The 25341-nt window shown below is 40.3% G+C and overlaps 1 protein-coding gene across 7 annotated transcripts in view; it reads right to left on the reverse strand.

Annotated features, from left to right (window-relative positions):
- sorl1 (sortilin-related receptor, L(DLR class) A repeats containing) overlaps positions 1 to 25341 on the reverse strand; it is a 74909-nt gene that overhangs the window by 35490 nt on the left and 14078 nt on the right. For all 7 annotated transcript variants that reach the window (XR_011687028.1, XR_011687029.1, XM_071471519.1 and 4 more), the window contains exons 2-6: positions 21944 to 22060; positions 20612 to 20746; positions 18146 to 18307; positions 17601 to 17668; positions 11863 to 12043 (exon numbers count right to left, since the gene is read on the reverse strand). Coding sequence is in view for 5 of the 7 variants with exons in the window: in XM_071471519.1 (XP_071327620.1) it covers positions 11863 to 12043; positions 17601 to 17668; positions 18146 to 18307; positions 20612 to 20746; positions 21944 to 22060 (663 nt within the window). In the remaining 2 variants the exon portion in view is untranslated. The remainder of the gene's footprint in view (positions 1 to 11862; positions 12044 to 17600; positions 17669 to 18145; positions 18308 to 20611; positions 20747 to 21943; positions 22061 to 25341) is intronic.

Consider the following 25341-nt stretch of genomic DNA (forward strand, 5'->3'; position numbering starts at 1 on the left):
CTCTTCTCTCTTAATGTCCCAGCAGTATTCATTCAGTGTTCAACAGATGAAAAACATTCAATGCCTAGACTCGAAAAAGACTCCTGGTGGGGTAAACAAATGTGTGTGTGTATGTGTGTGAGAGAGGGAGAGAGAGGGAGAGAGAGAGAGAGAAACTCCAGCACGATTCATTGTCATTACAAATACAGTAGGAAATTGGCAGCTGGAAGGAGCAGAGCTCTCCGATCTTTCATGAATTACAAGCATGCAGAGCAGACTGAGTGGAGGACTTAAGCGTATCTCATTTCTGTGGTGTGTGTGTGTGTGTGTGTGTGTGTTTATGCCTGACAGAGAGGGAAAACCAGAGCCTCTGAACAGAGTCCTGGGGAAATGATATTTGACTCAGACTTTCAATTCAAAGTGAACTCGCCACCATAAAAATGCACAGTGATGATGACATGATACATATACTGCAGTGGAGTGATACACACACTACATTAATGTAATGTTATGTCGTCATTTCTGAATAATATGTGGCTCTAACGGGACGTAAAGGTGCTTTACTGCTGCTGAACCTGGTATTTTGGCAGCAGTAGGTGGTGGTTGAGGTGAGAGCGTCAGCCATCGTTCGAATATGTCCTCAGTGCTACCTCTTCATCCTCTGAGGACAGGCTGGACGCTACAGTGACTCACTCTCATTACGTGGTATTATGGGATGGGCTCTGCTAGCTGGTTAGCATGCTAACTTCAGCAGAAAACAACAAGTGACAGAAATAAAAGCAAAACAAGATTTAACACTGGCGTTTGTTTTTGATTTGAGGCTGAACTCGCTAAATTTCCTCTGGACTGGTTAGTAAACAGCTTTTGTGTTTACGTTATGTTTATATTTATGGAGTCATAGAAGTGCCATAAAAAAGAGTTCATCCATAAAAGAATAAAACAATAGGATGACCTCACTCTAGAGGTCAGAGCAGGCGAGTCCCCTCTGCTACATCATTCCCCTTCTCTCTACACTGTCCACTGTCTAATGAAGGCATAAAATGCCCCAAAACTTATAAAAAATATAAATAGGAATAAATTGAAGAATAAGGAAATAAAAAAATGTGGAGATGTAAAGAGAAATAAAGGAGTAAAAAATAGTTTTCAAAAGCAACAGGTAAAAGCAAAGGCAATAGGTCTAAGCAGCCATTCAACAACCAATTTTTGTATGTATTTCACTTTATATTTCCATATTTTTAAAATGTACTTATTTATTCTTTTATTTACTCCTGTTTACAGATTTATACTTTTTGGCTATGTAGCGATAGCAAAAACTTAGATATAGCACCTTTAAGTTTACAATTTCTTAAGATCTAGTTTGAAAAAAAAAAATTTGGATTCTTATTCTTGGTTTCGTCATCAGGCCAAAAGCAACAGTCTTAAATATTTGAGTGATCTCTAACTACAATCAGAAAGTGTGTCTGATCCATCTCTGTTCTGGAAAGCTTCATTCTACACGGTGGGGGGGGGGGGATCAAGACCTCAAGGCCATGATTTAAAACTGTTTCCTCAAAAACACTGATAAGACAGACGATGAATGGTGATGTCTAGGACTGTTTTTCCTCCTGAGTCTTTATCATCCACAAAGAACATATTTAGTTCAGAGGAGTGTGCAGTTCACTGACATCATGTTACTTCCGAAACCTGCTTCTGGACCCTCTGACAGTTTCTCCTAAGTGCCAAATCTTTTAAATTAAACAGCGTCTATCCACATGAAATCTGATATTATCTCCACTTTTTTTCTTCTAATCTATATTTACAGCAAGAGGAGAAAGGTGTCTGCTCTCCTATGAGACTCCACTCCTATTTACATTGTCTTCCGTTTTGTCCACTCTTTCTATTTCCATCTCATTCCTCAAGCTCCCAGCTGTAAATTTACTTTGTGACTTGGCTCAGTTCAAACCAACACAGAGCCGAGCAGCTTCGTTATTTTACTTTGAATTAGTTTGGACCACCCTGTTTGAGCCAACAGCCTCCAGAGAGAGAGAGAGAGAGAGAGAGAGAGAGAGAGAGAGAGAGAGAGAGTGAGATAAAAAAAAAAGAGACGGAGACGGAGAGGGAGGCAGAAAAACAGCCATCATGGAGCTAACGAGAGACAGATCAGGAGAGAGGAGAGAGCAGGAGGCCAGCTTTAGAAAGCTCTAAATTGGTTTTGAACAAAGAAGTCAGACTGGAATTCAGAGAGCAGAGCTGCACATCCACTATTCATTGTCTGGGATGTTAGAATGAGATAAATGTACTGGTTAGAGGAATATAAATGGTCAATTCTTCACATCTTTCATAATCACATATCAGCCATTCAGAGTCGGTGCCTGTGGGAGATAGGGTTGGGATTTTATAGCATTTTATCAAATCCAGATCCTTCTCAGTCTTTTATTGAATCGAATTTCATTTAGATTTTAATATTTGCGAGTAGTTTTACATTACACATTTAATCTGTTATTATTCTGAAGACAGAAAAGACAGAAACACTGTGGTTCTCAGTGGCGTCCTCATTAACGTGTACAACCTGTAGATAGCACCCAAAAATGACATGAACTGCACAAGATATGAAATGAAATGAACGATTTAAATAAGCTTTAAGCGATTGTATGACATTTTCAGAAACATGCTTATTGGTTTTCTTGCCAAGATCTAAACCACTCACAAAAAGAGTGACCACGTCAGAACCAACTATCAGTACCCAAACCTACGAATGTGGGCGCTACAGATGATGGATATGAAGCAGAGCTGGAATCTAAAGAAGTGATTTTATATCATTATCATTATGATTATAAAATGTGTAAAGCTGTATTAATATGTTGGCCAGTTGTGCTGCTGAATGATCTCAGTGTGAATTGTGTTTCAGGGGGAAGCGCTGAAATTTAATTATCTCAATTCCCTAAGTTTTCACTTTAAAAATTTACAAGTTACTGAAAGTCCCAATATCAGCAACTTCCACTCTAACACAGTGAGGCTGTGTGTGTGTGTGTGTGTGTGTGTGTGTGTGTGTGTGTGTGTGTGTGAGACTCTTGGAAGGATTTGTGACCATCCTTGAGAGCCTGAGCATCCCCAGTCTCCAGCAGAGCATGTCAGCCTTTTCCATTCAGTCTATTGATTTATCTGCTGTAGCGCCCACATCGACTGTGTGGTGTGATGTGAAAGCAAAGCAGCAACTAAACTGAGACAAATGGAAGGAGTGGAAAGAGGGACACACGGAGGTGAAGCACAGACAGAAATGTGTACACAGAATGATAAAAGGACAGAAAGACTCTGATTAGAAAGGTTCAGACTGAATCAGATATTATTAAGTATAAGCAGGTATGTGTTTTTCCATTTGAGATGTAGAGGAAGTTGTTTTCATCCTTCAGTGAATGTACAGTTATTCTGTCAGGTTTTCAGTTGACTTTGTGAGTCAAGAGGGAAAGTTGGACAGGAGAATGTCTACTATGTATTTTCACATGTAAGTGATGGTGGTGATATATTTTTCCACTGAAACCACAGATTGCTCTCCAGTGAGCTACACTGTGCTCCTGATCTCTCAAACTGATCCTCTCTCAACTCTCAAATCCCTGAACTGAGACGTGGTTCTTGGGCCCGAGATCAACTCGGCAGCACAGACGGCAAACAGACGCAATCACAGTCATTTTGAATGAAATGTAGAAATATATCTCTGTTAGCTGACTTCACACGATGCTGGCATTCATCAGTCAAAGTCAAAATGAAGCCATATCGGCAGGAGTAGCGAGAGTGTTGTCTTTCTGCCCGCTGCAGTCATACAGAGTGAACATCATGGATACCTGCTGTGTGTCAGGACGCTGGAACACCCCGGGGTGTTTCTTGAAAGACGTACATAAATAGATTACTGCCATAAATCGTGCCAGAGGCAGAAGAACAAGGGAGAACTGAGAGATGAGAACAGCAACAGATTCCACTCCAGCGTCTGGAAGTGACAGTGATACAGCTTCCTAACGTTAATGTCTTTATTGTTTATCAGACTTTCATTAACGGTTTCTGATCATTTCATTCATCCAAAAGGAAGGTTTGAGCTCATCTACGGTGGCCCTGAGGGTCAAAACGAAGCAATATTTCAGAAAACAATAACATTTCATAAAACACAATCACAGGTTACAGAAAAGGTGGGATGACGTTTCTGGACAGAATCCAGGTCCCTGGCAACAGTTCTGAGTCATTTCCTGTTTCAATTGTACTGTTCTCAGCAGTGTCCTTCACAAATTTTATTCTGAGTTTGAAAGGATGGAAGAGGAGAATGAAGGGGTTATATTTGAACAAAAGACATTAATAGGATGTTACTCTCTCAGTGCGGAGAGTAAGTGGAGCAGGAAACTGAAAGGTGTAGCTTTTACAATTAAGTTTTTCCACACCACTCCACTTTTCAGATCACTTGAGATCAGATCATTTGCTCCCTGTTGTTCTTATCTAATATAACAATTATCTAATATATTATCTAATTATCTAATATATCTCAACATAGCCAGTGTTCTTTCATGATCATTGTTTTTACATTGGAAAATCTGTGCATTGGCTTCATTCATATAATGAGGCAAAAGCAAACTAAGGTTACCAAAAACTGACCAGCTGATGCCCTCGGCTGTCTCCATCCATCTCATGACCCTCACCTTGCATGTTGTCACCGTCCTCCAATAGTCTCCCTCTCATGGTCACATCCTACATGCCGTTATAAACATTGCAAAGCGCCAGATGGTCAAACATCAGTAAAGCCAATTTCCTGTCCATGCTTTTGAATCACACGTTTTCCAGGGTTTACATAAACCTGCCTCCACTAACACTCAAGTACATCCTTGATATTTCCCTGTAACCCTAAAAGCCACGGAGAGAAAGCTCCACCTTCCCACACAGCAAACAGTGTTTGACCGACAGAGGAAGAGTTTGTGTTCAATGCTGCCTCTCTCTTTATTTAAGGCTGACATTTTATCATTTTATCATAACAAAAGAAAAGAGAAAAGTTTCACCCAACTAATGTAGGCTGAATCCAATCGGACCTTTAAGTACCAGCCTTTATCTCACGGATCATCTGGTACATAATCATGATCCACTTGCCAAATGCACCTCAGACGACACTGGTATTCAGATGGGTTCGTATTACAGCGAAAAAACTGGTGGTAAATGGTGATAAATTTAAAGGTCCCATATGTTACACTTTCCAATGTTTTATCTGAAGTGTTGATCTCCATCAGAAGATATATTTGTGGTTTTAAGAACCAAAAACCATCTCGGTGTAGTTTTACATCTCCTCTCTCAGGCTTCTCTCTGGAGCTCTAGTAACAACAGGTCAGTCAGCCAATCAGAAGAGAGGATCTGAGTCTCTCCTTCGATTGGCTGACTGTTTTCTGAGTGGTTGATTAAAAATATAGCAGATTTCAGGTAAACTCTCAGAAAAACCAAATCCTGCAAGGCTGGATGCTGGATCCAGGTGGGCGGTGCTTGGGGCGTGGCTGAGAGTGGTGACTGTTTTGTTGTGACATCACAAAGTTCCAGAAGTCCTGACGGCTGGTTTTAAGGCTCAGTTTCTGAATACAGGCTGTGTGCATTTCTCTGTGGACTGAGGCTTTGATACTTTCACAGTATTAATATAGAACCTAGACCTGCTTTATAATCACAAACACATGGACATATCACTTTATTACAATATGGGACCTTTAAAGGCCTAAATGGTTAGGGGATAATGTGTCTTTCACTACACCACTAACTGGGTTATCTCAGACAGATACTGTTCATACAGGGATATGATAAGTTTTAAGGAGCAGCCTAATGCTCAGAAGTCAGAAATGTATGTGCAGCAACTGGCACACTTCATCTCCAGTCTCTGATATTTCTGTACCTCCCAAGGGTGAAGATTTGAGATCAGAAGTGGGAAGACGCATGAAGTCAGGGCTTCTTCAAACAAGTAGAAATAAGAGACTGAACTGTGTGGATGCTATTTCCAGTTTTTATATACAGTTATATCAAGTGTTCACCATGATAATGGTAGAGCTGTTATTAATGCACTCAAGCTGCTCTAATTAAAGTTTTTACATTAACAATAAATTAAATTACTGTGTATAATGAGAAAGGTGTCGCTCATTAAGATCAATCCACTGAGAAGTATCACTAACACTTCACTTAAGCGCTACAGAGCTTTTTAAACCATTGTACAGCTCATAGTTGTGTTTCACAGTTGGATATTGTTTAAATACATTGTTAGCAGCATTATTTCAAGCAGCAGCAAGCAGCAGTGTGAAGTTAAAAAGCTCTGTGCATTGTCGACCCAGCCTTAAACAGCAGACTGACTGAGTGTGCAGTTAGCTCGAGCACATAATGGAACATTTAGAATCTAAAGTTCCAGATATTTCCCTCAGGAGTTCGTGGAGACCAAAACAGAGCTGAAAGGAGAGGGAGTAGTATTTGTCAGGTGGCTAGAAAAACTAACCTGATGTGTCAGATGGTTTGTTTCACTGAACTACCTGGGACGGCTTTTCTGTGTTATAGCAGGCGTTTTCAAGAAGCATGCTTGGCAGGTGATTGGATGAACCAATCGTCTGTTATATGACACAATAGGAAAACACCAAAGAGGAAACACAACAACAAACAGTATACAGCAGTATGAGGAGCTTTGAAAGATAGTTAACATATTGATTCTGTACCAAAAATTTGGGCAAAAAATGCACCATTAAAAAATCCCAAACAATCACTTCTCTGTAGCTGCCAGTAGTTCCTCCTTCATACGACACTAATTGGTCCGAACCACTGTGGTTCAGCCACAAGTGAATAGCTTGGAGCCTGGCAAAGTGGGTCCTTGCTTGCTAGAAATCCAGCTGCCTTGCACAACTCCAAATGAATGCTGCTCTGTGTCTGCATGATGAATAAATAGGTAATAATACACTTTAAAAGTTCATAAGTCTGTGCTGTGTTCACACCTTGTTGTGCTGCCCAAATATTAGTAATCATCATGATAATGTATTTGCACCTTGGGAAAAATAACTGTCCTTCACTGATTGATCACTGATCAAGTTTAGTGTCTTTTTATGAGAATATTCCAAGCAGCATCTGCAGATCTTCCTCTCACATACAAGTCCAGCCAATAAGATGACACCGTGTAAGCTTGTAAAGATTATTGTTTTAAGTGGGAGGGGGGGGGGGGGGGGGGGCTTAGAATGGGAAATAAATGATACAACTTCTCTATCGGGCAGCAGTACTGTCAGGAACGTTCAGAGGTCTGAGGCATTTTACTAAATTGTTCTAAGGAACTGCAAATCATCAAAAGCTCCAGAAGCCAATAGAGAGTATGATGTACTTTGATCACTCCTTCAGTCTGCACTTCCTGTTTTTCTCTGTGGCTGTCCCAGACGTTCTTTACAGAGAATCTGTGATCTACATGAGAGGGAATGCATGACTAACAGATAACTGGGAAGAGAAGGGATGGCTCTTATCAACACCCCTATTACATCTACTAAGCCAGTTATCTTCCCCTGGTCTCATCGTTGGGCCCAAAGGCTACAGTCTGATTAGCACTCCATTCCTCAGGATCCCTATTGTTAGGTAAAACTCTCCATTTTATGGCTTTTTAATTATCTTGAGCAGCTTGGCGCTGCCAAAAGCCCTTGTGATATTCCATTATTCTAATCCTATTAGAGAGGGATTACGCTTGACATCATTTTTCTGTCACTATCGCTCATGGATGTGGCTAGATAGCTGGCTAGCTACGTTGCCAAAAGACGCAGCTCCTTTTAATCCCACCAACAAAGCTGCAATTGGTTGGTTTCTCCAACTTGCTGAAATAGTTGTTAATGGATACAACACCGCAGCGATTCACAGTCTGGGACCAGGCTCTGTTAAACCGTCTCTCAATGTGTTGTGACCTCCCTACTCCATCTAAGCCACTGACCCTTAAACCCATACATTCCTACTGAAGATATAATAAACAGGTTTAATTTCCTTTAACAGCTGAGCACAAAACCAAAAAAACACTGTTTTTGTTGAGGACTATTTCAGCTGCAGATTAATCTATATTTTGTGCAGGAATACGGAGGCCCAAAAGGGACACAGGAAATAAATAAATGACTAAAAAAAAAACAAACAAACAAAAAAAAATTTAAAATATTCCAAACAAGAATAAATAAATGCATTTTCAAATTATTCATTTATTTATTTTAATATCGTAGTATTTCCACATTTATTCATCTTTGTATAATTGTATTTCCACATTATGTACTTGCCGAATTTCAGGGTATGTGGCCTGAGTGTTCTGTTATTATTGTTTATCAGTCTAACACACACTATATCTGTCGGCCAATGAGAACTAAAAGGGACTGTGGCATATGTACGTGACACCATCCCTTTATATCATGAAGGAGGAAGAAATCCAGAAATAAATAAATTAGGTAATTGTACATTTGTACTTTTATTCCTATTTGCCTAACTTATTTTTCATTAATCACAATATTTATTTTTATTTATTTATTTCCTCATTTCTCGTGTCACTTTTGGGCCACCATACGGGACAAATTAAACTGCAAGCTAATAAAGCTGACTGGATGCTACAGCCTGTGGCGGAAGAACAAAGATGTTTCACGTTTGATGCTGGACAAAGGTCCTGGAAGAAAACGTTGCATCTTTAAAAACACAAAGCTGCAACCTGCTCAAAACTGCCTCCAAAACAGTATGAAACTGTCACCCTGTTGTGAAATAGACGTTGCTTAAGACAAAGCACAACTTTACAACGTCCTGCACCTGCCAGTCAGATAAAAACCGACCAGAGATAACACTCTTCCCCTTTACTGTGTAGCAGCTACATCTGATAGCAAAAACTGCATTTGTGGTCATTGCTTTGTAGTTGTGTACTTACAACAAGCTGCTAGAAAGTCATGTCTAACAACTAAAGCTGGAGATAATCACTGATCTCTCTCACTCATTGTCTTTCAGTCTCCTGTTTGGCTTCTGTTATGTTTAGTTTCTCACTCACTGACGGGACAAGTAGCTGCTCAGCACTGAATCTCCCAGAAGTCTCAAAGTGACTAAGATGTTGATGCGATGTGTTTAAAGGAGAACTGAGATACTGACAAGTCTTTACTAGCCACTGTCGGTCAGCACTTGACTGTTAATTAGCTACAACATACGAGGCTGGGAAACAAACTCTAGATCGTTTATTAACCAACACACTCATCCACCTGCTGCTCTTTCTGAACTGCAAAAAATAAAAATCATAGAAAACGTTTATAGCAGAATGGTACAGACTAACACTTCTCTTGCTAAGAGTTTCAATTTGAGGGTTTGGTTAACTCACAAAGCAAATGCTGATTCATAATTCATAAATAAAGAATAACTGGGTGGAGGAAGGTCGTAGTCGTAGGTGGTGTTGTAAACAGTGTGAGGTTAACCTCTGTGTCCTATTAGACAACATCAGTGAATGGGAATGAGCATTACTCATTGATTTTGACCACTTCAGCCACTAGGAATTATTAAGGTGGCTCTATATTGTTAGATAGTGCTGTACACTGCCTGCTTGTTGTGCACACTGTAAATTGCACCATATGCATTATGCATCTGCACTAACAGTCAACAATATATTTGAATAATGTGAAGATAGATCAATTTCTTCTCAATCAAAGTCACTTGAAAGCAGCAGAGAAGATAACAACAAAGCTATAGTAAGTTTATTCATTCAGATCACTGCACATTTACTGTAGTACTCCACTGAGAATTATAACCCAGAGAAATCAATCTTCAGCTGAAGAATGTGTTACTAGAACGGAAATCCATGACGGGAAGCATGTTAGCAGCATGCAAACAGCCACTTAATCATAGCAGTGATAGCTTGTGCAATTCTTTGATTTCCTTGCTGATTTGAGGTGCAGCTGAACGAATTAACTTAACATCATGAACCATCTGATGCTCATTATGAGATCAGACAAATCCTTCACAGCCGACCTCTCTTTACAATCAGCTGTTTCTAAAAGATCCACAGCTACAGGCTGCTGTCAACCCACGGCAAGGCCGACACGCGACGCAGAGGGAAGCAAGTCTGTCCAAGGCAGCCTGTGAAACAAGGGAGGAGGTGAGATCCAAATCATCTCCACCATCTGCTCGGCTGTCTGTGTGTGTGCTGCCTCGACGAGGCTCCTACTACACAAACATTGGCCACTAACAATGACAAACATACAGCACTTCATGTTCCCGCCAGGCAAATATTGATCTAACAACTCTTATACTCAGCAGATTATGCCGAAGAGAGGAAGTGGCTGCTCACCACATTGCTCAACTTTGCTGTAATACAATGCAGGTTTTTAAAATGTATACAGATGCACAGCAGAAACAGCAGCAGCCTTTTCAGTGTAGAATGATATTTAACTAAAACTGCAGAGAAGTCTCCAACAACACCAGGGAAATCAGAGGTGACTAAACAAAGACAACAAAAAAAACAACACACATGCTTTGTCTTTTTAATTTACTCCCACTCCCACAGTCATTACTTTCGAGCTCTTTTATTTCACAGTTCAGTTTTTTTTTGCTTGTACTCAGAAGCTTTGACAAGGATTCAAGGCTCCACTTGAACAAGTTGCTTCCAACAATAACAGTCAATGTTATTCAGCCGTGCCAGCTGTTCTCAAGGCAAACAAACAGGGAGGTTTTCAGTTTCAAAACCCAACAGGAGTAACAGGATCTTAAAAGTCATGTCATCAGTACATGTTCATATTCCACATTTAAATATATGTCTGAATAGGTTGAGTTCAGCTCAGGGACACATTAAAAATGGGCACATTTTCTTTTCATGTATTTAGTTAATAAGGATGAAATTAAATAATCATTTTGGACCATTTTTATCAGCAGGTGCATTATTCCTGTTGCTAATTTAAGAATAATTTAAATTTACAGAGTTCCTGAGCAGTATGTTGGATTTTACCTGCAGATTTTATTGCATTAAAAAAACATTTAGGAAAATACACCCAAAACCACTCTCATGTCTGTTCATTTATTATAGAGCTAGAGCTGTGTTGTGATTAGCCTTGCTTAGCACAAGGACTAGAAGTAGGGGGAAACAGTTGGTAGTTTAATAATATAATAATATAATTCTATTTTATGTTTCAAGTGTAAGAAATGCTGTTTTATTTATTTATTCTATTTAAGTTTTATTTGTCACATGCAAAGGTACAGTAAGCAAAGCAGTCAAATCAGGGTCAGGCAGCAAAAATAGTTTTTTGACATTATGAAAAACATTGTATATGTTGGGAAAGATCATGATATTTGAGGTTATCAAATATCGGCCCAAGCCTGTTCACTGTTGTTCACCAGGAAATAGCTCCAGCACATTACTCCCTTTATTAGCATTATCTCTTTAAGAAACCTGTTTCCCCCGTTTGCAGTCTTTATGCTAAGCTAGGCTAACCACATCCAGACTGTAGCTCTGTATTGAAGGCACAGACAATCAGAAAGAGAATAAGCATCTTTCCCAAAATGTTAAGCTACTGTACTTTAATGTTTACAGTCTGCTGTGACTTTCTGTTTTTCATTATGAATTTATTTGCTTAATCTTAATCTAGAAAACAGGTAGTGCACACAACAGTCCACATTATGACAAAATACCTCATTTATTTTTATTTATTTATTTATTTATTTAGTCGATTGACTAAACAATTAATCAACTGATGCTCTCAGCACAATTTTAACCTGTCATAAAGGTCATCATCATGATTAGGTCAAATAATTATTCAAAAAGCCAGAAAACAGTGCCAAAAAGTTGGCACACACGCCACTGTCTCTAATTAAAATAAAATGTAGTGTCAGACATATATAAACTTATGTATCACTTTTCCCTTCAGTGGTTCTCCTAGCGTTTCTCTCTCTTACCCGTGTGGTGGTGGCGAACATGTACTTGTCTCGGAGCTGGAAGCTGTCCACCTGCTCCAGGATCACTCTGCGGTTCTGTTCACTCTGGAAGAAGTCGGTGCTGCTGAGAATAGTGGAGACTCCCTGGGGCTCGTGCCTCTGGACCAGCACTGTGGTGGGGGGGTCGTAGGGTTCCACGCCCCTAAGATGCGATGAAAGTAGAGCAGGAGGGGTGGTTGAAAAAGCGAGGGCAGGTGAGGGATGGAGAACAAGACATCCAATTTGTTAGCCAGTGCTTCTTGAGATGACAAACACACAGTTTTTATGGAGGCCAAAACATGACCGTTTTTGTTTTCCTGCATATTTATACCGAAACCCATTTACTTCCTTCTAAACACAGTATTTTTAGTGGTTACTTAATGGAGTGCCTGTAGGCCCACATAAAAATTTCAACACCCCCTCCTCCACCCATGCCATGCACTAAACCCTCCTCAACATCAAATGTCTTTGTGGGCCTGTACTCTGTATGTCCCATCACCAAAAGCCTGTTGTCTAAAGGGATTCTGAGCAAACTGGAATTAAAAACTGACTGAAGTTGTAGTTTCCACTGATGTAAAGCATGTTATCATTTTATATGTTATTTCAAATATGTCTTCATCTTGATATTCCCAAGACTCATGAAGTGTAAAATATATTCATCCAACCATCTTCAGTAAACAGGAGGCTCGGTGACGGACTGCCATCGCTGCTGGGCTAACAGTTCATACGTCTACGAGCTGGGAAGATGCTAGTGTAGCTAGCTCTCTGAGTTAGCTTGGTGGCTCCTACCTCACAGCTGCAAACTACAGATGTCCTGATCAAGTTTTTTACACTGTTCCCTGTCTGATGCTTAGATTTACTTAAACGATGATTAAATATGACAGTGAAACATCTCACTGAACTGACATCAGCTAACATGACCTGCCACAGGAGACGTGGCTCTGTCCTTCACACCAGTGAAAGCCAGGGTGAAAAATGAGAAGCTTTTAGTCGAGTGTTTTGCACACCGTCCTTTGCTAATGACAAAGGAGAGATAACAGATTTGTTCCTGTTGGAGCTCAGAGAATTTAGCCAACCCAGGGTGTGAAAATCTCTGGTGCATTTTTTTACATTCAGATGCTCTAATTTTCTCTCACACATGCAGCAGAATCTCACTCTGCAGGCTGTCATTACGGAGAGCAGCTGGAGAGAGGATCAGATTTGGATTTTTAGACTATTAGCAGATACTGATTTATTAAATACGCCCAAATCAACCCTGATACGACTCGTCGGGATCATCATGGGACATTTCTACTGCAAACTTGAGAAATAAAACTGGCTGGTGACGCAGCTAAAAATCTACAAATGCTCCCTTTTAGAATTTCTGGCTCCTGCTATTTGGTAAAGATGTAAATTTTTGCAAAGTTCACGTATTTTCTTTGCCCCTCGGACAAATGTACTGATCACAGCTACTGATTACTACCAGTGCTGCTCCCACCAACACAGTCTCCTATGCATTTTTAATGCAGCGCTGTTTTCCCACCTCCTGATGGAGTGACAAACCGACTGACACTTTGACACCTTGGAGTCTTGTGATTTTCCTCAGGGTGCTGTGTTTTCTTCCCACAGTTCCCACACATGAAGGTAATGTCAGCTGCAGACTCCAAGCTGCGCACAGATGAAAATATCTTTGGAATAGTCTCCAATCTGTGTTGCTACCCAGTGTGTTTTCCTGGTTCGGGCTTGGAGAACTTTACTCAACATCTTCAGAGGTGTCAGTCTGAAAAACATGAACTACGCCACCGAAAATAACTGAATATTTATGCTGTTTCAGAAGCTTTTCACACTGACAAAGAATCCTTGTCTTTTTTTTTTGCTATAGAAATGACCATTTTTGAACATAATAAATGTCAGCGCAAAATACAGACCATCAGCATGATCACACCAAAAATATAACCCTGAAGAAAAGTGTTTTCAAACTGTTTATGAGCAAGCTTGTTCAGAAACTGTGGCACAGAATGAATGAAGGGGGTTCACTGCTTCTTATCGTCCGCCTTCCAAATCAGAGTGTTTTCCTCTGGAGTCTCGAGAGCCGAACAGAGAGAGCAGTGTCTTGGCTCGGCTCGGCCTCTGTGGCGTTCTTTCAAAGGCCCCTGTTCAGCTGATGGACGCTGTCTGGGCTGAGAGTGCACGGAGGGCTATTCGCAGTCCGTCTCTGTCCCTTCCTTTGAATTAATCTCTGCCCCCTTTTAAACGCTTCCTAAACACCCCTCCTCCACTGTTTTGGCACTTTCTCATTTTCTGCCAGTCCTGTTTGTCATTCAGTCAGGGCTTTCCCGAAAAGGCAGGAAAATACCACCATTTTTACACTGCACTGCCATCAGCCAAGTTTTAATAAATCTGTGAATTTCCAGGCCAAACATTTGCAACTTCTCATACTATGACATGAAAATATCTCATCATACCTGAGGTTGACAATATTTTAAATATTTATGCTTAACAATGAATAGCAAGCCTGTCAAAAAATACCTGCTAAACAAATTTGATTTCATCTGTAAAACGTTCGGCTTAAACTGAAACAACGCACCAACCTCTGCTGCCTCACTAGAGCGACGCGCTTACGTAACGAGCTACTGTGACAAGCTAAAATAAAAAGCTAATGTGACAAGCTAACATAACTAGCTACTGTGACAAGCTAAAATAAAAAGCTAATGTGACAAGCTAACATAACTAGCTACTGTGACAAACTACCATAACAAGCTAATGTGACAAAGTACTATAACAAGCTAATGTGACAAGCTAACATAACAACCTAACATAACAAGCTAATGTGACAAGCTAACATAACTAGCTACTGTGACAAGCTAAAAGAACAAGCTAATGTGACAAGCTAACATAACTAGCTACTGTGACAAGCTAATGTGACAAGCTAACATAACAACCTAATATAACAAGCTAACATAACAACCTACCATAACAAGCTAATGTGACAAAGTACTATAACAAGCTAATGTGACAAGCTAACATAACAACCTAACATAACAAGCTAATGTGACAAGCTAATATAACAAACTAATGTGACAAGCTAACATAACAAGCTAACATAACAAGCTAATGTGACAAGCTAACATAACAACCTAACATAACAAGCTAATGTGACAAGCTAATATAACAAACTAATGTGACAAGCTAACATAACAAGCTAATGTGACAAACTACCATAACAAGCTAATGTGACAAACTACCATAACAAGCTATGGTAGTTATGTGACAAAGTACGAGGTTTGTTACTACAAATGAGAAAACTACCACCAGTACTCTGGAAAACACAGGCAGCCTATCACGACTCCACATGTTGCATCTCAAAAATCTAGTTTCATCTTTGTGGAGGCACATCAGCTGTGCCAACGCACATCGCCACCATTGCTGCCAATCAAATGATATTTCAACTACGTTCCTGTAGTTTCGCATCTGGACTCTAATCAGGTCCCCTTCAATTCCACAATATAGAGAACGTGAGGTGTGCAGCTGTGCGAGTGTGTTATCTCGTCTTCAGTGACAGGAGGTGGGTCGAAGAGGAGCAGCAGTGAGGGCGACCTGCAGCTCCTCATCCGCCTAAAGGCGCCTCCACTGAGCACCTGCTCAGACAGAGACAAGGAGGCGGGAGACGTTTGTTCATCCGAGTACTCATTCATCACCGAGCAGCCATCAGAGCGGTCTGACGGTGCTGTTCAGTGCTGCGTCCTCATTTTCCCTCAGCCCTTGTTCTCCCAGAGTCTGAATCACCGCCTTGTACCCGACTGCTTTCATTTAAATTTAAAGTAACAGACTCAGATTGCTGAAGCTTTTGGCAGGAAAAGGGGACATGCAATCACTGATTTCATTGTCTGACTGCTTGCACTTTTACAGCTCAAATGGCTGCTTCTACTCCACAGCGAGCTTGTATCAAACTAAGCTGTAGCAGACTGTAAATCACTATTGGATCAAGTATTTTTTTAAACAGCAGGGTTCATTTTTCCTCGGACCAGATGCTCGTGGTCTGTTTGTGTGGTCGGTCTCACAGAGAGCTGAGGTCACATTGTGTTTTATAATAAAGTAAATCACTCAAACACAAGTGAAGCTACAATTTTAAGCTGTTAGGTCACTGTTTACACATCAACACCCTGTTTCAAACTGCATTGTGTCATGTTTCCAAAAGTACCACTGATCCTGCCTGAACTCTGGGAGCAGCCTCTCATGGAGCCCGTTTGAGGAGGTATTTACAAGTTGCTGTGCACAAACTGAATAAAGGATGTAAATCAGACACAAATGATGTTGAGTCTCTAGATATGTCGCCAAAGGGTTTTAGAGTTCACCAAATCTAGAGAGAAAATCACTAAATTGCCCACAGCGCTCAGTGGGAAACCTCCTTAAAAGGGCTTCATGTGTTGATGAGCACTGGCCTTATAATGTGGGTTATTTACAATGTGACAACATTGCATTTATTTAGTTATTCATTTCTGTTTTTATTGTTCTTTATAATATATATTTAGAAAATTACAAAGTTTTTCATGTTCTTTATTTTTTGAAAATTCTACTAACATGAACATTTCCTGCTCGTGTCAAATTATTTATTACATAACGCTGATTGGAGAAGGCCCCTGGCAGTTTTTTGCCTGGTCCTCCATGGGTCATAAAAGAGGAAGAGATAACGACAACGCCGAAAATCACATCACTCAAAATACTATGGACACTTCAGTAAAGATGATTATGAAAGTTCACAAAACCTGCATCTATCAGGGCGTCAAATTTAGTTTCCTTTGCAGCAAATAATGAACACTTTCACTTGTCCTTCCTAAAAGACAAACACAGTGTGTCCCCAGTGTGAACGGGATCTAACCAGTGCTGTCTTCAAGGGAAAAGTCACCTGAACAACTAAAAGGAAAAACCAGAATTACCAGCTCGTGGCCTGCAACCTAGAAAATCCTGTTCATTTTGCCCTGAACAGGATTTTCTAGGTGTTATCACTAATGATTTGTCCCTAATGTATCTCAGAACCCTCCCTGAGTATTTTTGCTTCTCTGACCTTTAATATCAACCGGGGCCGTCAGATTTTCACCACATGATCATCGTGGCCAAAGGGCTTCACAATCTGGCAAAAAGATGAGCAGAATCACAGTCCACGATCTGCATCACCAGGTAACCGGGACTAGGTGCTAATTAGCTTACCCCAGCTTGCCCCCCCAGGGTTGCCCTCCAGGTCAACAACTCCACCATCTTGGACTGCAGTGATTTAAATTTTTAAATTAAATATCTAAAAATATCTAATCTGAAAAATAGATCATATGCCACAGTGCCCCCCCCCCCCCCCCCCCCCCTCCGATTCATGCTAACGATATTAATCCAATATCTATATCCATCAAATTTTGTCTCTTTTTTGCAAATGAATTAGATTGACTATTAAACAATAGCAAGGTTATTTTCAGTATTGGTTAATATCAATCATCCATCTCTGACTGTTTTGTTTGTCCTATGAACTGCAGCTTAGAGATGGTTGGAATTTGATGTTATGCAGTTTTTAAATGAATAATGATTCAGTGCAAAAATGGCGAAATATTTGAGACTTTTGGATGATCAGCTGTGACAGTGACCCTCCAAACATATTGTTACCAGCTCGTTGCCTCCTCTAAACCAGTTTCTGTGCAATAATAATTCCTCACAGTATCACCTCCTAAATCTCGTGTGAACAGTGGTTCTCTTACCAAAAGTAGGTCTTCACATGCTCTTGGATCAACACCCATGTCTCCCCAAAGTCGTCTGATTTCCACAGCTACAGAGGAAGGAGGGGAGAGAGGGTGTAAGGAGAGGGAGGAGGAGGAGGAGGAGGAGGAGGGGTGGCGCAATGTAAAAATGTAGGTCAAGCTCATTCCTTTGCTTTGGCTCTCACACATGTGACAAGAACACTGGAGAGCCATCCAGCACTGAACTGAAGACAATGAAACTCAAAAAGCTCACGTGTGAAAACCAACAGTGTCTTGTCTTTGTTATCATATAAACACATGCTGAGAAATTTTAACAGCAGCTGGAGTGGAGCAGAGCACGTCTTAAATTGATGCAAATAAGAAAATGAAAATGATTGAAGTCATTGTGACATACGTAATGTAGTACTCGTATGTGAAAATGAAAGTGCGATGATACTGAATAACAACAGGCCCATGTGGTTCTCGTGGTTTGACACATTATATTCGATCATGAAACAAAGATGAGACTACGCCCCATGGAGCTACAGTTGCAGCTGCAGCTTTACCTGCTTGTTTGGGTGGGAGCTGTCGTAGCCCAGCACCAGGTTGGACCTCCTGCTGTGCAGCAGCAGGTCCGTTGGTTTGAAGGGCAGAGAGAAGCCCTGGACGCTCTTACAGAAGTCGAAGGTGTTCCACAGGTAGTTGTTGGTGGAGTCTACGAAAAGGTACTGGAGAAGAAAAGAAAAGAAAACACAGTTAATCACAAAAACGACATAAGGCTTCTCCTGGAGGCAACTTAAAGCAACACGAGAGACAGAAATATGATGTAATTTCTAAACTAATGTGACAAGTCCTCGGAAAAACATTCTTGGAGAGGAAGTTCATTGAGATGCTCCGTTAGATGTATTCCCCAGCCTCATTACACAGTTTGATTATGTTATTGTAATAATCCCACGTTTCTCTGCTAGCTTTAATGTGCTATGTCACTGTTTTTTCAGTAACCTCTCAATCCTGTGTGAGCAGGTACAGTATAGCTTCACTAGGCACAATCAGCATAGACTTCCAGGAGAAATAAAGAAGAACAGGATATGGAAGAATAATGTGTGTAGCCTGATATCAAGTAAACATCGCTGACATTAAAGTAAAACTCTGCACTTAATAATCTTTGAAAAGATCCTCCAGCAGTTCGGTGTTAGGTTTCCATGAAGCTGGGGGACTCAACACAACTCATTTTTAAAAGAACGGTCAAGGTCAAAGCAGCAGAGGCTGAGATATCCTGACTATTAGTCCCTGGTGTGGGTTAACCTGCAAAAACACTGGATACTACATTTCCCATAGTGCCACTCAAGCATGTTTTTGTTAGACCCTCCCTGTCTGGTTAACACCCATGTCCTCTAAACTTCACAGCTTAAGCTTTTGTTAAATTCGAAGCTCTGGTGGCATCACTTTGCTGACATCAGGGTTATTTTATTAATTAATTTTTTTCTATTTTCCATCTTGAGTACTGGCATGTTTATCCTCATATGTGTCTAACAGGACGCAGTGAGTTAATCCAGCAAAATGAATGAGAGCACCTCAAGGACCTGTGTTAGGCCCCCTGTTATTTTCATCTATATATTAATGATCCTTTACAAGAATGTCCAAGGATACACTTTCAAATGTAATGTATGCCATATTTATATTTATATTTATATTTATATTTATATTTATAGAGAGAGAGAGAGAAAGGATGCAATAATGGAGCTTAACATTAATTTATAAGGAAACCATCAAATACAACTTATAGACAATTTAGAAGATATTTATGCATACAATGATCCTTTGACGTGGTGCGTTACATGCTGGGGGCAGGCTGGAGAAACTGGTTAAACCACATGAGTCCTTCTGCAAACAGACTTTAAAAATTCTAGATAAAAGGCCAATTCAAAATCACCAGTGTAGGATACTGGATAAAGCTACTGAGCCCCTCAGGAACATCCTCTGTCAGATCCTGTTCTGTGCCCTAACAGCTCATGAAAAATACCATAAAACAGATTCATCAAGTTTTATCATGTGATCATCTTGAACGTCGTTTGAACTCTACTGGAGTCAAACTGTAATATACAAATTCTCATAATCAAGCTAGCACCAGCATGACACTCAAGAGCAAACTGCTCCTGCCACCCTCCCTGTCCCTGCTCCGTTACTCTCCGCCCAGCCCTTCATCCTACATCCTCGCTGTGTTCACTGCCTCACGTAATGCAGGAATTGGGAGCTTGCCAGCCTGTGAATCAGCAACGTCTTCCAGGAGGTAATAATAACTTGAAGCCTCGTGCAAGAGGAGTAGTCGGCAAGGAGCATGTTCATGTATTGATTGACAGCTGTGAGCTCCCACCCCTGACTTTGGCCTTCTCTGATTGGTTAGAAGGTCGAGAGTTAAAAAGGGAACATCTCTGCACTGCTGCCTCGCTGTTCCATGAGTCAGGCTCACAGAAGCCTTTGACAGCACCTCTCCTCATTAAGATATATTTTAGTGCGTATTTCAACAAAAAGCAGAAGAAGAAAAATTACATAGTGTATCTTTAAGAACCCAAAGCCACAAAGTCAAAAGAACTCTGTAGATGACTCTTTCTTGGAAGAGGTTGGTGTTGAGCAACAGATCGCACATGTGCACTAAAATAATCACAATCCTGAAACACACCAAAGAGCACAGTGGCTTCTGTCACTGTAAAAAGGAAAAGGTCTGAAAGCCCTGAAATGCTTCCTCAGGAACCAAACTGAGAATGGAACAGAGAGATGTCACATGATTCATAGAGCTCATTTCTATACATTTGATTTTCTACCTCAGTCACACCTGTTGTACCTGGTGTTACACGTGCACAGGTGACCTGATAATTCCAGTCTTTTCCTCTTTGTTCCAACTCATTTTCATAACCCCACCTTCAGTGCTGCATTTGCCTAAGAACAGTAAATTGAATTTGAATCCAGGTGCATGTGACCATATTGCAACACCTTTGTCTGCAAGCAGCCTCTAGTCCCAGACGGTGACTCACCCTCCTATTGTCTGCAGGGCTGTGGTAGAACTGGGAGATGACCTGTTTGCTGCCGTCCTTGAACTTGGTCCCTAAAAGCTGGAACTTCTCTGAGACGAGCATGAAAGTGGTCCCGTAATCATAGGACACGTAGACCTGGAGACAGAGAGGAGAGGAAGCGATCAGCGCCTGTGCAATCGTGCCACATGACAACAGCAGATGGATCACAGCTGAATGATTGATATTACTTTTATATCAAAATTGTGGTTTGAAAGTGCAATTTTTAATTCAAAAGTGCTGCTTAACAGTGTTTTAATGAGCTAAACCAGTGAAAGTTTAAGCCGGTGACCATTGATTTCAGCTGCTCTAATGACAACAGTCACAGGCACATTTACTCAGCTGTGGCTAACTAACATGGATCATGTGACATCAGCAAAAAAGAAATCTCACTTGTTTACTTAAAATCCTCTTTTTCTGCTGGTGTCATTACAGATATGCTTCAAAAACACTGTTTTTGTTTTGATGTAGACATAAGATAAGTTTGGTACAATCACATATTTTTTTACAGACTAAAAAGATCATTGATTAATAGAAAATAATCATAATTAAAATGTCAATATTGGTCATAAAACCACAATTAGATTAGCTCTGATAAAGAAGTTATTCTATTGATTCTCCTGGACAAGAAAATACACAGAGACATGAGACACTGCAGCTCTATACCAACATGAAATGATCAAAAAAAGGCTGAAGTATCCCCTCAGTCCCATCCATGAGGAGACAATTTGACATTTAAAAATTTCTACTCTGTCAAAACAACTGCCTCCAAAGTTGAGGGTGTATGTGTGAGATAAGGTGTAATTAAAAAATGAATTTTCTTTTATGACTTTATGGTCTAATTAGAATTCGAACAGGCTGTAAAAAGTGTCACACATTAACAAGTCCATGAGTTACTGTAGATATTAAAATCAGATAAGCTCCAGTCAGAGTTTGATTACTAATTTTATTTTATTGATCCATGGTAATAAAACATTTCTGGGACTCCGCAGCAGGACATTAAAAATTAAAAAGATCAGACAAAACAACAGCTTCAATATTAGTATTGAACCTAAAAACTCATCATAAGACGAGCTCTTAAAGGTGGTGAAGTCTGCATCAGCCCAGATGGGGAAGTGGAAATAAAAAGAGAAAGAGAGACATGACTGTTCAGTGACTGTGCTCAATGTGTGGCTCAACAAACCACCTGAAACTTGAGAAACGTGTTAAACAAGTGTGACCATACCGCTGCTGATAAACTGCTAAGTTTGAATTGTCCTCTGTCTCTTATGCATGGATTTGTTCAGGTGTGATTACCGAGCTGGTCCGAGGCCCGGTGGCTCCAGCGCTGTCTCGGGCCAAGGCTACAATGACGTTGCTCTTCTCTCCAGCCCAGTGGACCACCATCTGGTTATGGGAGTCATTCAGGTTGGCCTGCAGGACACAAAATGTGTGTATCAATGAAAAAGCAAGAAAACAGAGGAAACGCTGCACAGAATGTCTCCTCAGACTAATGGAATTACATCCCTGTTTATCCAGAGTCATATAAAATATTAAAGTTTTGTCAGAATTGTCGTGTGAAGTTTTGAGTAATGGCTAAAAAGTCTTTTATGAGGTCACCACAATTTTGACCTTTAACCACCAAAATCTAATACATTCATCCTTGAGTCCAAGTGAACATTTGCACCAAATTTCAAGGAATTCCCTCAATTCGTTACTGAGATATCGCGTTCACAACATCTGTTTGACTTCTGACCATCAAAATCTTATCAGTTCAGACAATGCCTTCAAGGTGTTACTGAGATGTCCAAGTTATGGCATTCCCAAATCCACTGGTCCCTGGTAAAGGTTCAAATCTTTTACATTCATTCATTTTTTTTTTAAAGGCTACATAATTGTAGTTTTCTAGCAAATATTACTTAATTACCGTGGATTAAATTGCTGTGGATTAATACCCATTCGGTGCTCTAGTGAATATTGGTGGCTGTATATGTGAAATTGAATCAGAATAAACTGTGTGTGTAAATGATAGACTTGGGTGAGATCCAAAATTTAATATCTCAATACAGTCCAGGCCATATATTATGATATACTGCAGTGGAGTGGGGTTATAATATATTTGAATTGTCTATAATAACAATTAGGTTTTTTTTTTTTGGGGGGGGGGGGGTTTATAATATAATAATTATATTATTGTATACATTCAGTTATAACATTTCAACAACAACATTTACAGAAAATGTTTTTAAACACATTATTTTTCTATGTGCCAGTTCTTCAGGCTTGGGTGAAACTTTCATATCACGATACAGTCCAGCCCAAATATCTTTCTTTATATCTTATTTTTTATTTTTTGCATTAATATAAAAATATTTTTATAATATTATTTTATTGTTGTATTTTATGTTTGAGTAGTTGTTTTTAATAACACATAAATACATTACTGTAATTTAGGTTATACAGTCATATTATTATATTTTACATTTCAATTTAATGCTAGCAGTAGAAACTGCAAAAAAAAAAAAAAAGTTATTTATGAAAAATATTGCACATGGCAGGAAATATCGTGATATTCAATATTATCAAATATCACCCAAAGCCTAGTACATGGTAATAAATGTTACCAAGTGCGACAGTGTGGCTCCATGATGTAATCTACAGTCTACAGCAGAGAGAAGATAGATGACTTTATTCATCCCCGAAGGGAAATTAGTTGAAGTATTAGTATTAGTTGAAGAAGTTACACAGGCAGACGCTGGAAGGATCAATTCATTGTTGGCTTTAATACGATTCAGCGACAATGAAAAAATATGCAGAACACAACCAGACTTTTGATTTAGCCACACAAACACCTGGCTGATCAAGCTCTAGCTGTGTGTGTGTGTGTGTGCATATGGACACTCTCCATGCATGTTAGTCCATGTATAGCATGAGTAAAGCAATAACTTGCTCTAACTCACACTGCCTCCCCTTCAGTGCACCTCCCATCGGGCAAATAGATCAATGAAAAGAAATGGGCTATTTCATCTTTTTCATTGTCACTGCTTTGTCATCTCATCTCCACATTGCTTTCCTTCCCTTATCTTTTATTTATGATCCTGTGAGGGCCAGGCCTCTGAAGGGCTCTTCTTCTTTGCTTCTTTTTCTGCACTTTCCTAGTGGCTCAGATTGTGGAGTAAACAACAAGTATCTTTGCAGCCCCTGTCAGCTGTGATCAGACACAACCCTCGACCCAGTTCTGCTGTGTAACTTCTACTATCACGACAACGACGTGGACGACAGTGCCAAAAATGTTGGCGTTGTGAGGGCATAAGGGAACTGAGCTAAGTAAACTATTCATCCTGAAACATGGGGCAGTTAAGAACAGCTGCTGGCACTGTGGAGGGGATTGCTAGGCCTGTTATGCTGTTAACATTTGGATCTGAATTTACTTCTCTGCACCAACATTCAACATTAATTTTAAAGGTCCCATATTTAATCTTTTCCTGAAGATATATTTGTGGTTTTGAGAACCAAAAACCATCTCAGTGTAGTTTTACATCTCCTCTCTCAGGCTTCTCTCTGGAGCTCTAGTAACAACAGGTCAGTCAGCCAATCAGAAGAGAGGATCTGAGTCTCTCTTCTGATTGGCTGACTGTTTTCTGGGCGATCAAATAAAAATATAGCAGATTTCAGATAAACACTCAGAGAAATTAAATCCTGCAAGGGTGGATGGTGGGTCCAGGTGGGCGGGCTGTGGCTGAGAGCAGTGCCTGCTTCATTGTGACATCACAAAGTTCCAGAAGTCCTGACGGCTGGTTTTAAGGCTCAGTTTCTGAATACAGGCTGTGCGCATTTCTCTGTGGACTGAGGCTTTGATACTTCCACAGTATTAATATAGAACCTAGACCTGCTTTATAATCACAAACACATGGACATCTACACTTATACAATATGGGACCTTTAAAAGTGGAAATACAGCAACAAAAGGCAGACACACTAATATCTCCAACCACAGAGGCTTTAAAAATCTATAAACCAATACAGCAACAACACATACTGTGTTTTGGTTAATGCCGGGGTGAGTGATTCTGGGAAATGTAGGAAATCACTCAAGGGTAGACTGCAGAGAATATTATGCTACTATATCACAAAACAGCTCCAGGAATGCTTCAAATATCAGAGACTGATGACACGAGGTTTTTTCCTTTAGCATGATGATGAAGTCACTGCCAAAGGACGACAAAGCCAACATGCTTGCAGGACTAGACTGTGTGTCGCCAGCAAGACACAAATTTAACCATTTCCCCATGTTAACTTCCAACAAAGGATTGACTATGAGCTGCTGTCAGGGGGCCAGTTTCACTGATACACAACTTGCTTTTCAATCTCTTGCTTTAGTAAATCAGCCTCCTCTCCATTTTCCTCTGCCTGCCTCCCTCAGGGCCGCCTCGCTGAGAGCCAGGCCTGCCTGTCAGGCCAAGGTGTTGCAGCAGTAAATCTCTGCATTTTAGGCTTCATTGGCCGCGACGCGAACAGGCCAAAAAAGGGTGCCAGCAGCTCTGCAGACTAACACAGCTGAATCTAGACAGTGATGATGACTGTGGAGATAAGAACTATACTCCAGGCTGCAGCAGAACAAAAGCACGAGAATCAACGCTGTCCATCCACAGCTCTGTTCACAGGTAGTGGCTCAAAATGGAGGCACTCCACTAAGCATCGGTTATCTCGACCAT

The sequence above is a fragment of the Trachinotus anak genome, unplaced genomic scaffold, assembly GCF_046630095.1.
Source record: "Trachinotus anak isolate AG129_WGS33_773 ecotype Australia unplaced genomic scaffold, CSIRO_AGI_Tana_v1 ptg000034l, whole genome shotgun sequence".
In the NCBI taxonomy this organism is placed as follows: domain Eukaryota; kingdom Metazoa; phylum Chordata; class Actinopteri; order Carangiformes; family Carangidae; genus Trachinotus; species Trachinotus anak.